At 41.6% G+C, this 13,353-nt stretch overlaps 1 protein-coding gene across 1 annotated transcript in view; it reads right to left on the reverse strand.

The window, feature by feature from the left end:
* KLHL3 (kelch like family member 3) overlaps nucleotides 1–13,353 on the reverse strand; it is a 116,859-nt gene that overhangs the window by 78,914 nt on the left and 24,592 nt on the right. Inside the window, exon 3 of the mRNA XM_026508046.4 lies at nucleotides 6,320–6,426. Coding sequence (XP_026363831.1) covers nucleotides 6,320–6,426 — 107 coding nt within the window. The remainder of the gene's footprint in view (nucleotides 1–6,319; nucleotides 6,427–13,353) is intronic.

Raw genomic sequence — 13,353 nt, forward strand, 5'->3', positions numbered from 1 at the left:
TACGTAAGTGGGAAAGAACATGTGAAAGAAAAACCATGGCCTCAAAAACCAAATCTATGTTTTAAGAAAGTTCCCTTATAGGAAACTGGAAACCTGTATAAGTCACACAGACTTGTCAAATACAATCTTGAGTATTTCTTACAGACCAACAGATATTACTGCAACAAACTAAGGCTTCAGCTTAAACAGACTCTGAAAATGGTAGCAATAATAGCTACTACGTGTGCCAGGACCTCGGCTAAGGGTTTACACACATTATCTCATTCGATCCTTATAACAACTCCAGGAGATAGATATTATTTCCATTTCACAAATTAAAGAACTGGCATTTCAAAAGGTATCTGCATATAGCTAGAGGGAGACAGGGCTGGGATTTGCACCTTGGCCTAACTATAGACTACATTTCATTTCTCATAAATCCCTGTGTAACTTAAACCTCACCCTAACTAATGACCTTGATAAAAGTATTTCCAAACAAGGCTTTGGTCCAAATTCTGAGGACAACTTAGTATATAAGACCTAGACAAGCAAGAACCAAGAGGGATGAGATCTTGTCAAGCTTATTTGCCAAAATATCCTCAACACCTAACAAAGTGCTTGGTATATAGCAAGCACTTAAAAAATACTTGTTGGAGAGAAGGGAAAAAAAAGAAGGAAGAAAGGGGCTTTCTCTTGATATCTCACAATTCCATGGACTCCAGTAATTCCTGAGGGGTGGAAACCAACAAAGGCTTCACCATTCTTGCTCCTTTCCTTACTTCTGCTACTCTAGAAAACAAAGCATGAAACCTATAAGTCCTTCCATCTTCAAGGTCAACCCAAGAGTCCTCCTCCTCTGTTTTTCCCAAGAGGCCCAGCCCAGACACCTCAGACTTGAACTTTCAGAAAATGTCTGTTAGTTGCACATCTTTTTAGCCCCTTCCACGTCTGCTTGTCATCTGTACCTTGCATGTGCTGTTCCTCCAAAAAGAACATGATCCAATCAAAGGCAGTTATTTGTTCGTTCATTCATTCATTTACCCACTCATTCATTCATTCAACGAACATGTATCAAATAGTCCCTGTGTGCCAAGCACTGTGCTAGGCCAGAGGACACCACGACGAATAAGCGATGGCCCTACCTTCACACAGCTCAGTCCAGTGGAGAGAGAGACAAGTAAATCAACAATTACAAAGTATGTTAAATACTAGAAAAGAGGGCTCAGCTTAAAGGATTCTGAAGTGGAGATTCCTGTACCTTGAACTGTATGCAAAATGATGAGCACACAGAGCCCATATTTGCTTTTTGGAGGGCAGAGTCCATTGTTTTCAACAGATTGATTCATAATGGTTAAGAACCACTGATCAAAAATGAGATCTGGAGAAGGAGTCATAGTTATTCAGAAAAGAGGTGAGTATGAGGGAAGAATATATATGCCAGGCAAAAAGAGGTAAGAAAGAACGTGACCTGTTCTGGGCCCCTAAGAAGTTGAGTCTGGCAGAAGTACAGCATGCAAAGGCAGAAACGGGGAGACGAGGCTGGAGATATAAGCAGGGTCTAGACCACTGGAAGGCCTTGTGCGCCATGTCAAGGAGTTCAGACTTCATCCTGAGAGCAATGGAAAGCCCCTGACAGATTTTAAGAGGCTAAGGGACACATCAGATTGATATTTTGGATGTGACAGCTATAGTGTAGAAAATGGGCTAGGGGTGAGGGAACAAAATAGGAGACAGGTTGACCAGTTTCAAAGGCTGCTGGAGGAAATTAGGTGAGAGACGATGGTAGCCTGGACCTAAGGACTAGGTCTTCAAATGTCTTTAAATCCTCAGGCTATACCTTAGGACCTTGTACCTAGACATCTCCAAAACCCACAGAAAGCCCAGGACAGCAAGCAATCCCATACTTCTCTCAGGTCAAGTGATGACAGGGGTTCATACCCTGAGCCCACCTATTCTTTAAAACTTGGTTCCTTTAACACCATAAGATGGTGTTGTTTTAATGTACTTGGATGACATGTAGGGACCCATATGGAGTACAAATATTCTAGTATACAGAACCCATAGTGAAGGGCATGACGATAAAGAAGACAAAAACTGACTCAGCTATTGGGGTAAAATCAGCTTCCCTGGGGATGGAGGTGCTACCCAAGGAGGAAGCAGGGGAATCTAATTCACAGGACAAAGATGGGCAGAACGCAGCATTACTGGCCTCTCTAATGACTGCGCTAAAGGAGTGGTGGACTGTTTGAGTGACGGCCCATCCCAGATCTTCTCACAAGCTGGTTGCCTCTTGACACGATCCTGAGAGCACTCAGACCTGTTTCACATTTATTCCAAGTTACTCTGGGCAGGATATGGTCAAGGAACAGGGTTGATATCTGGGACACTTGGGCAACACGAACTCAGAGGACAAAAAAATAAAAACACGTTAAGCCTGAGTAAAAAGATCGTAATCACACCACTCAAGTCAGAAGAATGTCACGAGTATTTCCTTTTCATTTTGGCCTTAAACATGCTGATAGAAATGGACGTAACGAGAGTCAGCTGGGCCTTTTCATGACTAAGTTTATGGATTTTGAAGCTGAACCTGATCATCAGAACAAAATTTTACAATGTAACTTTTTGTTTGTACCTGTTTATCAAGGTTTAAGCAAACTAAGGGGCCTCAAAAAATACACAAGTCTCATATATTGATGATGGAAGTATAAGCTGGCACAACTGTTCCAAGAACTGTGGATTTCTGTCATGTGTCTCGCAAGTCTTCAAAATGTGCACACCCTTATTCTAGGGATCTATGCTAAGGAAACAATCAAAAGGTAAATAAGATTAAGAGGCGGGGCGCCTGGGTGGCACAGCGGTTAAGCGTCTGCCTTCGGCTCAGGGCGTGATCCCGGCATTCTGGGATCAAGCCCCACATCAGGCTCCTCAGCTGGGAGCCTGCTTCTTCCTCTCCCACTCCCCCTGCTTGTGTTCCCTCTCTCGCTGGCTGTCTCTCTCTCTGTCAAATAAATAAATAAAATCTTTAAAAAAAAATAAGATTAAGAGGCAAAGATATGCATCCTAGTATCATTTATAATAGCAAAATATTAAAAAGAATTGTATTTTCTAAATAAAATCTTTAAAAAAAAAAAGAATTGTATTTTCTAACCAAAGAGGAAATGGATTTTCAATTAGGATATATACGATGGAATCTTATGAAGCCATTAAAATGATGATGTAGATATGGTTTCACTGATGTGAAAATATATTGACCATATACTGCTGGTTTAATTATGCAACTTTTCACTGAGCACCTACTACATGGGAGATCATGCCAGGCAGTGGGGAGACAGCGGTGAAGACAGGTACAGTTCTTAACTGACTGACAAGAGCTATCAGATACTGAGGAAGTAATGAGACAAGCAATAATACTAAGTACAAGCATAAAGTATCATAAGAGTAAATATCAAAAGAATTTAACCTAATCCAAGGGGATCATGGGAAAGCCGACCTGAGGAAACGCTGCTTCAGCGGTAATGAAAGATGAATAGGAGTTAGACAGGCAAAGACGCAGGAGGGAGAACATTCCAGGGCGATGAACAGCTATTTTTTTTAAGTATACATATTACATCACCTATGTATATACAAAATGAATTTATATTAAAATTTTATTTTGGGGGTGCCTGGGTGGCTTAGGTGGTTAAGCGTCTGCCTTCAGCTCAGGTCGTAAACCCAGGGTCCTGGGATCGAGTCCCGCATCGGGCTCCCTGCTCGGTGGGGGGCCTGCTTCTCCCTCTCCCCCTGCTCATGCTCTTTCTCTCGCTCTCTCTTGCTCTCAAATAAATAAAATATTTTTTTAAAAATTATTTTGTATCTGTATATATTTACAATTATAAAGTCTGAAAGGATATAAACTATAATTTTATCTACATGTTGTATTACATGTAATTTTTTATTTTTGTTTTTTGGCTTGTCCACATTTTTCTCATTTTTTTCCTGCAATGAACATCTGTAAGTAGTATTTAGATGGGTAGATGGATGGGTGGGTGGAGAGACAGGCAGGTGGCTCGCTCGCTGGCTGGCTGGCTGGATATATGGAAGGCTGGAAGGATGGACACTAACCAGATCCAACGGAAGATTTGAGCTGGGCTTCACATTAGACTGTTTTCTTACTGATTTTTTTCCTCTCTTCAATAAATAGAATCCAAGATCTGCTTCAGAAGCATCTTTTCTGTTAATAGAATTACCTTGTTTGGTTAGGCACTTCCACTACCCCAGAGGCAAGTTCATTAGCCACAAGTGGAGCCAATACTACAATTCCAAACAGATTTCCTCTCTCAACACTGGACCTTCCAAACCACACAGGCAAGAGAAGAAGGACTGACCGAGGTACTAACTGAAGGTGCAGCTTAAATAACTATTGCAAACAAAACAAATTATTTTAAAGACAGAGAGATGGATGAAGGAGAGAGGGGAACAAAGAAATAAAAACCTCACTACTAGAGTATGAAATTATGCCAAAGAGAATGCAGCTCAGAACTTCCAGGTCGTAAAATTAGCTGGTTTTCTAAGCCAGATTTTCCAGGCTACTAATTCCCAGCCCAAGGCTCACAGTGAGGTAAGACTGTCTTGGTCTGCTTGGTGGAGGCACAGCTCCAAGTTGCGACCAGCTCCTTTACACGATGAGCCAACAGAGAGCCGCAGGTGAGGAACTCTCAAAACACAAGGCTAAGTCACCCCCAACTAGAACCACTCTTGCCTAGGAGAGGCCACGTACTATATATTAGGAAAAGAGTAAGAGCATATTCAGCAAAAATTGGGTGCTTGCACTCACCCATTCTTAGCAAGCCCACATTTATTCTTTCAAACTTCATTTATTTACTGTCTCCTAAACACCACGCCCTGTGGTTGGCTCTGAGGATTCAACTGACAAGACGTGGTCCTCAAATGCCCAAAGCTCACCATGGTGGAGACACTGCATTCATTCATTTGAAAAACATCTGACTCCTGTGTACCAGGTGCTTAGGATGTGGTAGTAAACAACACCTCTGTCTTCACGGAGCTTACAGTCTAGCGAGGAGAGAAAGATAAAGAACACATCGACAGCCAACAACAGGATTTTCAGACAGGGATAAATGTTATGAAAAAATATGTAGTGGGGAACTATGGAGAGGGTCATCAGAGGAGGCCTCTCAAAGGAGACACCTGAGCTGTAAACTGCAGGATGAGGGGAGCCTGGGTGGCTCAGTTGGTTAAGCATCTGCCTTCAGCTCAGGTCATGATCCCAGGGTCCTGGGATGGAGTCCCACATCGGGCTCCTTGCTCCACAGGGAGCCTGTTTCTTCCTCTGCCTGCCGCTCCCCCTGCTTGTGCGCTCTCTCTCTGACAAATAAATAAATAAAATCTTTTAAAAAAATAAAATTAAAAAAAAAGTTAACTGCAGGATGAGAAGCAGCCAATACACCAGACGCCAGAGCACGGGCACAGCAGACCCCAGGAAACAGACAAGAACACAGAGGGATGGTGACCACACTCAAAAGCAGCACTGGGTACTTGGCAAAAGTGGGGAAGGGACACCTGACCCAGTTCGAGGGGCTCGCCCACCCAGCTGGCCTTCGGTCAGCACTGGTTTATAGAGCAGGGGAGGTGCTGTGAGGTACTACAAACAGGAAGCTCTGCCCACGGGTTTCAAGGAATTCAATCTCACACGTGAACTAGTTGGACAGGGCTATTTGGCATGTACAGGAAGCAGGGACTCTCTAGAATGCTGGCAAAGGTGCTGAAACTGAATGCCGGATGGTGAAAATTCCTGTCTTATTCTCCCCTCCAAGCCCCACCATCACTTCTCCCAAATCTCTTCCACACTCCCTGTAAAGGCTCAAGGGGGTTCGCAGACCTTGCCTGGTAGGAATGGCTAGGGAAGGACAAGCTAGTCCAGCATGGGGCCAGGTATCAAGAAACCAAGTTCCACTCATTTACTGTGTGACCTGGGGCAAGTCCCTTCCTTTTTCTTAGCCTCAGTGTTTCCCACCTGCAAAATGAAAGACCAGAGGCCTGGGGATGAGCCCAAGAGCCTAAATGTCTAAAAGCTCCTCTACACGATTATGATGCATGTGAAGTCTGAGAACTAATAACCTCTGATTCCACCTCTTCTTTCCTCCTAGTGGGCAAGGGGCTACATACTAGGCTGGTTGCACCCAGTACTCTGTGGTGCAAAACATAGTCTCTGGCACACAGAAGCGCGTCACGGTGAGTGTCACAGCATTCTCTTCCCGCCTTCCCCTCATGCCACCACCCGAAATAATCCCTCAACGGGGCCGCGGCCCCATAACTATGGGTTATTTTTTGCCCCTCATCGTACCTGTGAACATCGCACAGAAGTAGGGGCTGCAGGCTGCCAGGACCACACGGTGGGCTTCTATCTCGACATCTTCCGCCACAATCATCACATCACACAACAGCTGTTTACTGTAAAACACCAGTGAGGGGACAGCATGGGTCACAGCACCAACGCCCACCCCCAGCCATACAAGGATATTTCTTGTTTCCACCCAGATTCCATGTTGCCAGCACACAAGGCTGTCAGAGACATTTGCCGTACTGAGTTAGGCAGGGGGATGAACTCTTCGACTTTTCCAAGTCCCTGCTAAGCCTGGCATTCATGCTTTCCTAAGGCACACAGAGAGATCCAAGTACCCTGTAGCTGCCAATTCAGGTTTCCTCCATTTGTCTTCACATCTCTGCTCCTCAACTCCATCAGCTCTGACTGAAACGGGGGGACAGCAGCTCAGAGAGCAATGGGGAAAGTCTGGGGCTATGCGTTGGGTGACTGGCTGAATGCCAAGGAGCATGAGCGTGCCACTGAGGTGTGCCACCAGTGAGAACAAGTATTAACAATCCCCCAAGGGATCCAATACCTATGAAATACTAGTAAGAGGCCAGCCAGGTCTGGAGGCCCCAAGTATTAATCTTCCCGCCCAGATTTAACATTACCACCAAGAAGGCCACTGCTGAAGACCCTGTGTAAATTCCAGTCTTTGCAATTATTAAGGATACTGTAACTATCTTTTTTACTTGTCATCCCCACTACACTATACACTCTGAAAGGGACTTGTTTCCTATTATATCCTAAACACCTGGCTACAAGCCTACCATATAAAAAGCCCTAAATTTTTACTAAATAAATGAATAAATGAATAAACTTTGAAAGGGGATCAAACCACACTCATAGAATGAATATTAGACTACTTTGAAGGATTAAAAATGTGCCACAAGACCATTTCAACCCAAGAATTTTTCCTCCACCAGCCTTCCAATACTTAACATTTATTAAGTTCTATGTGCTAGGCACTGTTCTAAGCACTTTTTTGTACCTGATATTTCATTTATTCCTCTCTAAAACCCCATGAGCTAGGGTTATTATTATGTTTCATATTACAAAAAAGGAAACTGTGGCCCAGAGAAGTTAAGTAACTTTCTCAAAGTCATACAAAAATGGAGTAGTGGAAACAAGATTTGAATGCAGGTAGCTAAACCCCAGAACCCATGTTCCTGACATCTATGGTAACCCCCTCACCACTAATCCCTCCTTCAGACTGAAGCACTAGAGGTGGGAGAGAAGACAGGACAAACACATGTCAACTGCGATCCAGTGGCAGTGGTTACTTAGTGCTATACTGGACTGAGAAGTCTTGAGACATGACTGGATTCCAGGTGAGAGCGATGAGATGATTATAATGAGTCTGCCAGGATCAACTGATGGAAGAGAAGCTACATATTTGTCATCCCTGGTGTCGCATATTAAACCTTTGCCAACTATTCAGACATTAGTCCAAGATTGCTTATCAGAGAAATGGAATCACAAAGCCTGAAAAGACTGGAGCTGTAAATGCCAGATGATCTATGAAGTTCAGAGAGGTGGCCCAAAGCCACAGAAGACTGAGTCTTGACTCTAGTTCTGACTCTGGATATACTACCATAATGACTCGTGATTGGCTGATGCTTGGAAAGGGAAAAAAACAGGAGATAAGTTAGCCCCAATAGGGAAAGGTGAATAGAACAAAGTCCCCATGAGGGGGCTTCTGGGAAGGGGGAGACCTCTGAGCAGCAAGAGGCAAACCCTGGGGATGTGACCTCACCCTACAGTGGACAGCAGACCCCACATACAAATTTTAGCAGAATAAACCAGCTCAACTGGGAAGAGAACTGGCTCTGCCCCTAACCGGCTATGAGAACATGGACAATCTCACCACAGTATTCTCATCTTTCTTAGTGGGACATCCACTGTGGGGACCAAATAAGATTGCAAATGCCAACTGAGAATAGGCTACTTTTTAATCTGACCAAAATTTATTGTAGAAATGTATTCCCAACATTTTCACTTCACTTTCATTAAAGGTTTTAGAGAGACAATGGAGTTCTCTTATCACTACTATTTAAAAGTACAAGTAACTTGTCAACTATACTTCAATTAAAAAAAAAAATGGACTGACCAAAAAAAGTACAACTTTGTTGTTGTTGTTGTTGTTGTTCTTGTAATCAGTATTTTAATAAGGAAAAGTAGAACAGATGGGTCAGAAATGCTGAGCAAAAGCTGAGCCAGGTGCTGAAAAGGGAAATGTCAGAGTGGGATGTCTTGCACAAACCCAGAGGAGGTGATAGTTCATGAACAAATGGGAAAGACACAAGAAGGAATGAGGAATAAAGATGGAGAATCCAGTTAAGCAAATGAACAAGAACAGTTCTGATGGACTGGAAGTGGATCTCAAGGCTAGAAAAACTGTAACCTAGGAAAGTGACCAAGACAGACTCGCCAGGAACTCAGTGTAGGCTCTCCCTGGAAATGGTAAAGGCTGTCTGCACCCTGGAGTGTATCCACTCTGTATGGAAAAGAGAAGCAGCAGCTCTAAAGCACTGCATGGCTCAGAAGCATTTCTAATGCCGTTTATCAGAAGTCCTATAGGATTTTTTTTTTTTCTGAGCTGTCACACACTACTCCAAAGAACAATCTCAAGAAGAGAAAAGTAGGGCTATACACTTTGTGATAGCTGTTAGGAAGAAGCTCAGGCCCTGGAGTCCAAGTGACCAGAGTTCATGTCCTCTAGGAATCAGAATTCAGATGTGTTGTAAACAAGATAATGAATAGTGCTAATAGTAAACATTCAGTAAATGTTAACATTTCTTTCTTTTTTTTCCACAAAATACTTCATTTAAGATTAGCAGTTAAGTTAACCCTGTTAAGGTTAAATTTAAGCTGCATATTAAACCCCTAAGTAGGGTTTATCATGTAGGGAAGTGAATACATGAGTCTTAATTTCAAAGGTGGGAGCTGGTTAAGTGAAGTTCAGAGGGAAGAGAAAGAACCAGCTAAAGAAATAAGAAAGTAACGAGTGAGACAGGAGGAAAACCAAAAAAGTATGGTGTCCATTAAGTCAAGTGAAGAGAGGGCTACAAAAAAAGCAAGGAATAATCAACTATACCAAATACTGCTGTTAAGTTAGAGATCAGGGTGGCTGGCCAGGGCAAGTAAACAAGAAAATGAAGTAGAACATGAAAATGAAAAACATGCAAATTGAAAAGGAAGAAATAAAACTATCTCTATTCATAGATGACATGATCTCATATATAGAAAATCCTACAAGAAACCCACTAAAAAAAATTAAAACAAATACATGAGTTTAAGAGTATAATATCAAGGGATAAAGAAAGGGGGGTAATCAGAAGGGGGAATGAAGCATGAGAGACTATGGACTCTGAGAAACAAACTGAGGGCTTCAGAGGGGAGGGGGGTGGGGGAATGGGATAGACCGGTGATGGGTAGTAAGGAGGGCACGTATTGCATGGTGCACTGGGTGTTATACGCAACTAATGAATCATCGAACTTTACATCGGAAACCGGGGATGTACTGTATGGTGACTAACATAATATAATAAAAAAACATTAAAATAAATAAAATAAAATAAAAGAGTATAATATCAATATACAAAATCAACTGTATTTCTATACACATATAATGAACAAAAACATTATATTTAGAAAAATTCCACTTACAATAGCATCAAAAAGAATAAATACTTAAGAATAAACTTAACAAAAGAAGTGCAAAACCTATTCTCTAAAACTATTAAACACAGTTGAAAGAAATTAAAGAAGAGGGCAACCCTCTCAGGTCCCCTCCCTCTTCGGGAGCTTTGTACTATTGCTCAATAAACTTTGCTTTGCTGCCCACCAAAAAAAAAAAAGAAAAAAGAAAAAAGAAATTAAAGAAGATCTAGACCTCCAGTGTTAATGGATTGAAAGACTTAATATTATTAAGATGGCAATACTCCCCCAAATTGTTCTTTTTTTAAATTTTGTTTTTTTTCTTTAATAATAATTTTTTATTATGTTATGTTAGTCACCATACAGTACATCCCTAGTTTTTGATGTAAAGTTCCATGATTCATTAGTTGCGTATAACACCCAGTGCACCATGCAATACGTGCCCTCCTTAATACCCATCACTGGACTATCCCATTCCCCCACGCCCCTCCCCTCTAAAGCCCTCAGTTTGTTTCCCAGAGTCCATAGTCTCTCGTGGTTCATTCCCCCTTCTGTTTACCCCCCCTTCCTTCTTCCCTTTCTTCTCCTACCGATCTTCCTACTTCTTATGTTCCATAAATGAGTGAAAACATATGATAATTGTCTTTCTCTGCTTGACTTATTTCGCTTAGCATTATCTCCTCCAGTCCCGTCCATGTTGCTGCAAAAGTTGTGAAATCATTCTTTTTGATGGCCGAGTAATATTCCATTGTATATATGGACCACATCTTCTTAATCCAGTCATCTGTTGAAGGGCATCTCGGCTCCTTCCATAATTTGGCTATTTTGGACAGAGCTGCTATGAACATTGGGGTGCATATGGCCCTTCTCTTCACTACGTCTGTATCTTTGGGGTAAATACCCAGTAGTGCAATGGCTGGATCATAGGGTAGCTCAATTTTTAACTTTTTAAGGGACCTCCACGCTGTTTTCCAGAGTGGGTGTACCAACTTGCATTCCCACCAACAATGTAGGAGGGATCCCCTTTCTCCACATCCTCTCCAACATTTGTTATTTCCTGCCTTGTCAATTTTTGCCATTCCAACTGGCATAAGGAGGTATCTCAATGTGGTTTTGATTTGAATTTCCCTGATGGCTAATGATATTGAACATTTCTTCATGCGTCTTTTAGCCATTTGTATGTCTTCATTGGAAAAGTGTCTGTTCACATCTTCTGCCCATTTTTTGATTGTTCTACAGATTCATCACAATTTCTATCAAACTCCCAGCTGGCTTCTTTGCAGAAACTGGCAAGCTGAACCTAAAATTTATGTGGAAATGCAAGGGACCTAGAATGGCCAAATCAAGATGGTGAAGGACTCATGCTTCCCAATTTCAAAACCTACTACAAAGTTAAAAACAGCATAGTAATAACAATAGATATATAGATCAATAGAATAGAATTGAGAATCCAGAGATAAACCCTCATATTTACAGTCAATTCATTTAAAAACAAATTTATCATTTATTTCTTAAATGCTTATTATTGACATATAATTGACACAATGTTGTATTAGTTTCAGGAATACAACATAGGGATTCAACAATTCTACACATTACACAATGCTCGCCATGATAGCTGTAGCGACCACCTATCACCATTACCACATTACTATAGTATTACTCACTTTATTCCCTATGCTGAACCTTTCATCTCCATGACTTATTTACTTTAGAAATGGAAGTTTGTACCTCTTAATTCCATTTACCTATTTCATCCATTTCCCCAGTCTCCTCTACTCCGGCAACCACCATTTTATTCCCTGTATTTGCAAGCCTGTGTCTGTTTTTTGAGGGTTTTTTTTTTCATTCATTTTTTTTTTTTTTTTAGATTCCACATATAAGTGAAGTTATATGGCATTTGGCTTGCTCTGTCTGACTTATTTCACTCAGCTTAATGCCTTCTAGTTTTATCCATGTTGTCATAAATGGCATCTCTTTCTTATGGCTGAGTATATTCCATTCTATATACATACACACAACAGAATGCACGCACACACCACATCTTCTTCATCTGTTCATCTATCAGTGGACACTTAGGTTGTTTCCATATCTTGGCTATTGTAAATAATGTTGGAATAAACACAGGGGTGCATGTATCTTTTCAAATTAGTGTTTTCATTTTCTATAGGTAAGTACCCAGTAGTGGAATTACTGGATTAAATGGTATTTCTAATTTTTAATGCTTTGGGGAACCTCCACACTGCTTTCCACAGTGGCTGCACCAATTTCTATATCCACCATCAGTGCACAAGGGTTCCTTTTCTCCACATCCTCACCAACATTTGTTATTTTTTGTCTTTTTGATACGAGCCATTCTGCCTGGTATAAGGTGGTATCTCATTCTGGTTTTGATTTGCACTTCCTGAAGATTAGTGACACATCTTTTCATGTGTCTGTTGGCCTTGCAAAAATATATATTCAGATCACCTGCCCCTTTTTAATCAGATCATTTGTTCTTCTGGGTTTTTTTTTTAATTTTAAGATTTTATTACTTTATTTGTCAGAGAGAGAGAGCATAAGCAGGGGGAGCGGTGGGCAGAGTAAGCAAAGCAGGCAGAGCAGGCAGCGGGAGAAGCAGGCCCCTCCTTGAGCAAGGAGTCTGATGCAGGACCCGGTCCCAGAACGCTGGGATCATGACCTGGGCCGAAGGCAGACACTTTACTGACTGAGCCAGCCAGGCGTCCCATTCTTCTATTGCTGAGTTTTAGAAGTTCTTTATATCTTTTGGATATAAACCTCTTGTCAGATATATCATTTGTAAGTATCTTCTCCCACTCAGTAGGGTGCCTTTTCATTTGTTGATGATTTCCTTTGCTGCACAAAACAGTCTGTGGATTTTTTTTTCAGATTTTTAATTTATTTTTGAGCAAGAGAGACAGAGCAAGAGCATAAGCAGGGGGAGAGGGAGAGGGAGAGGGAGAAGCAGACTCCCCACTGAGCAGGGAGTCCAATGCAGGACTCGATCACAGGACCCTAACATCATGATCCAAGCCAAAGGCAGACACTTAACTGACTGAGCCACCCAGGTGCCCCCAGTCAATGGATTTTTGACAAGAGTGCCAAGACTATTCAATTCAGGGAAAAAATAGTCTTTTCAACAAATGGTGCTGGGACAACTGGGTATCCATATACAAAAAATAAAGGACCCCTACTTCACATGATATACAAATATTAACTCAGAATACATCAAAGACCTAAATATGAGAGCTTAAACTATAAAACTCTTAGAAGAAAACTTATAGGGGAATAGCTTCATGACTTCTGATCGGGCAATGGTTTGTTACACAGGACACCAAAAACACAAACAACAA

This window comes from Ursus arctos, unplaced genomic scaffold, assembly GCF_023065955.2.
Source record: "Ursus arctos isolate Adak ecotype North America unplaced genomic scaffold, UrsArc2.0 scaffold_5, whole genome shotgun sequence".
In the NCBI taxonomy this organism is placed as follows: Eukaryota; Metazoa; Chordata; class Mammalia; order Carnivora; family Ursidae; genus Ursus; species Ursus arctos.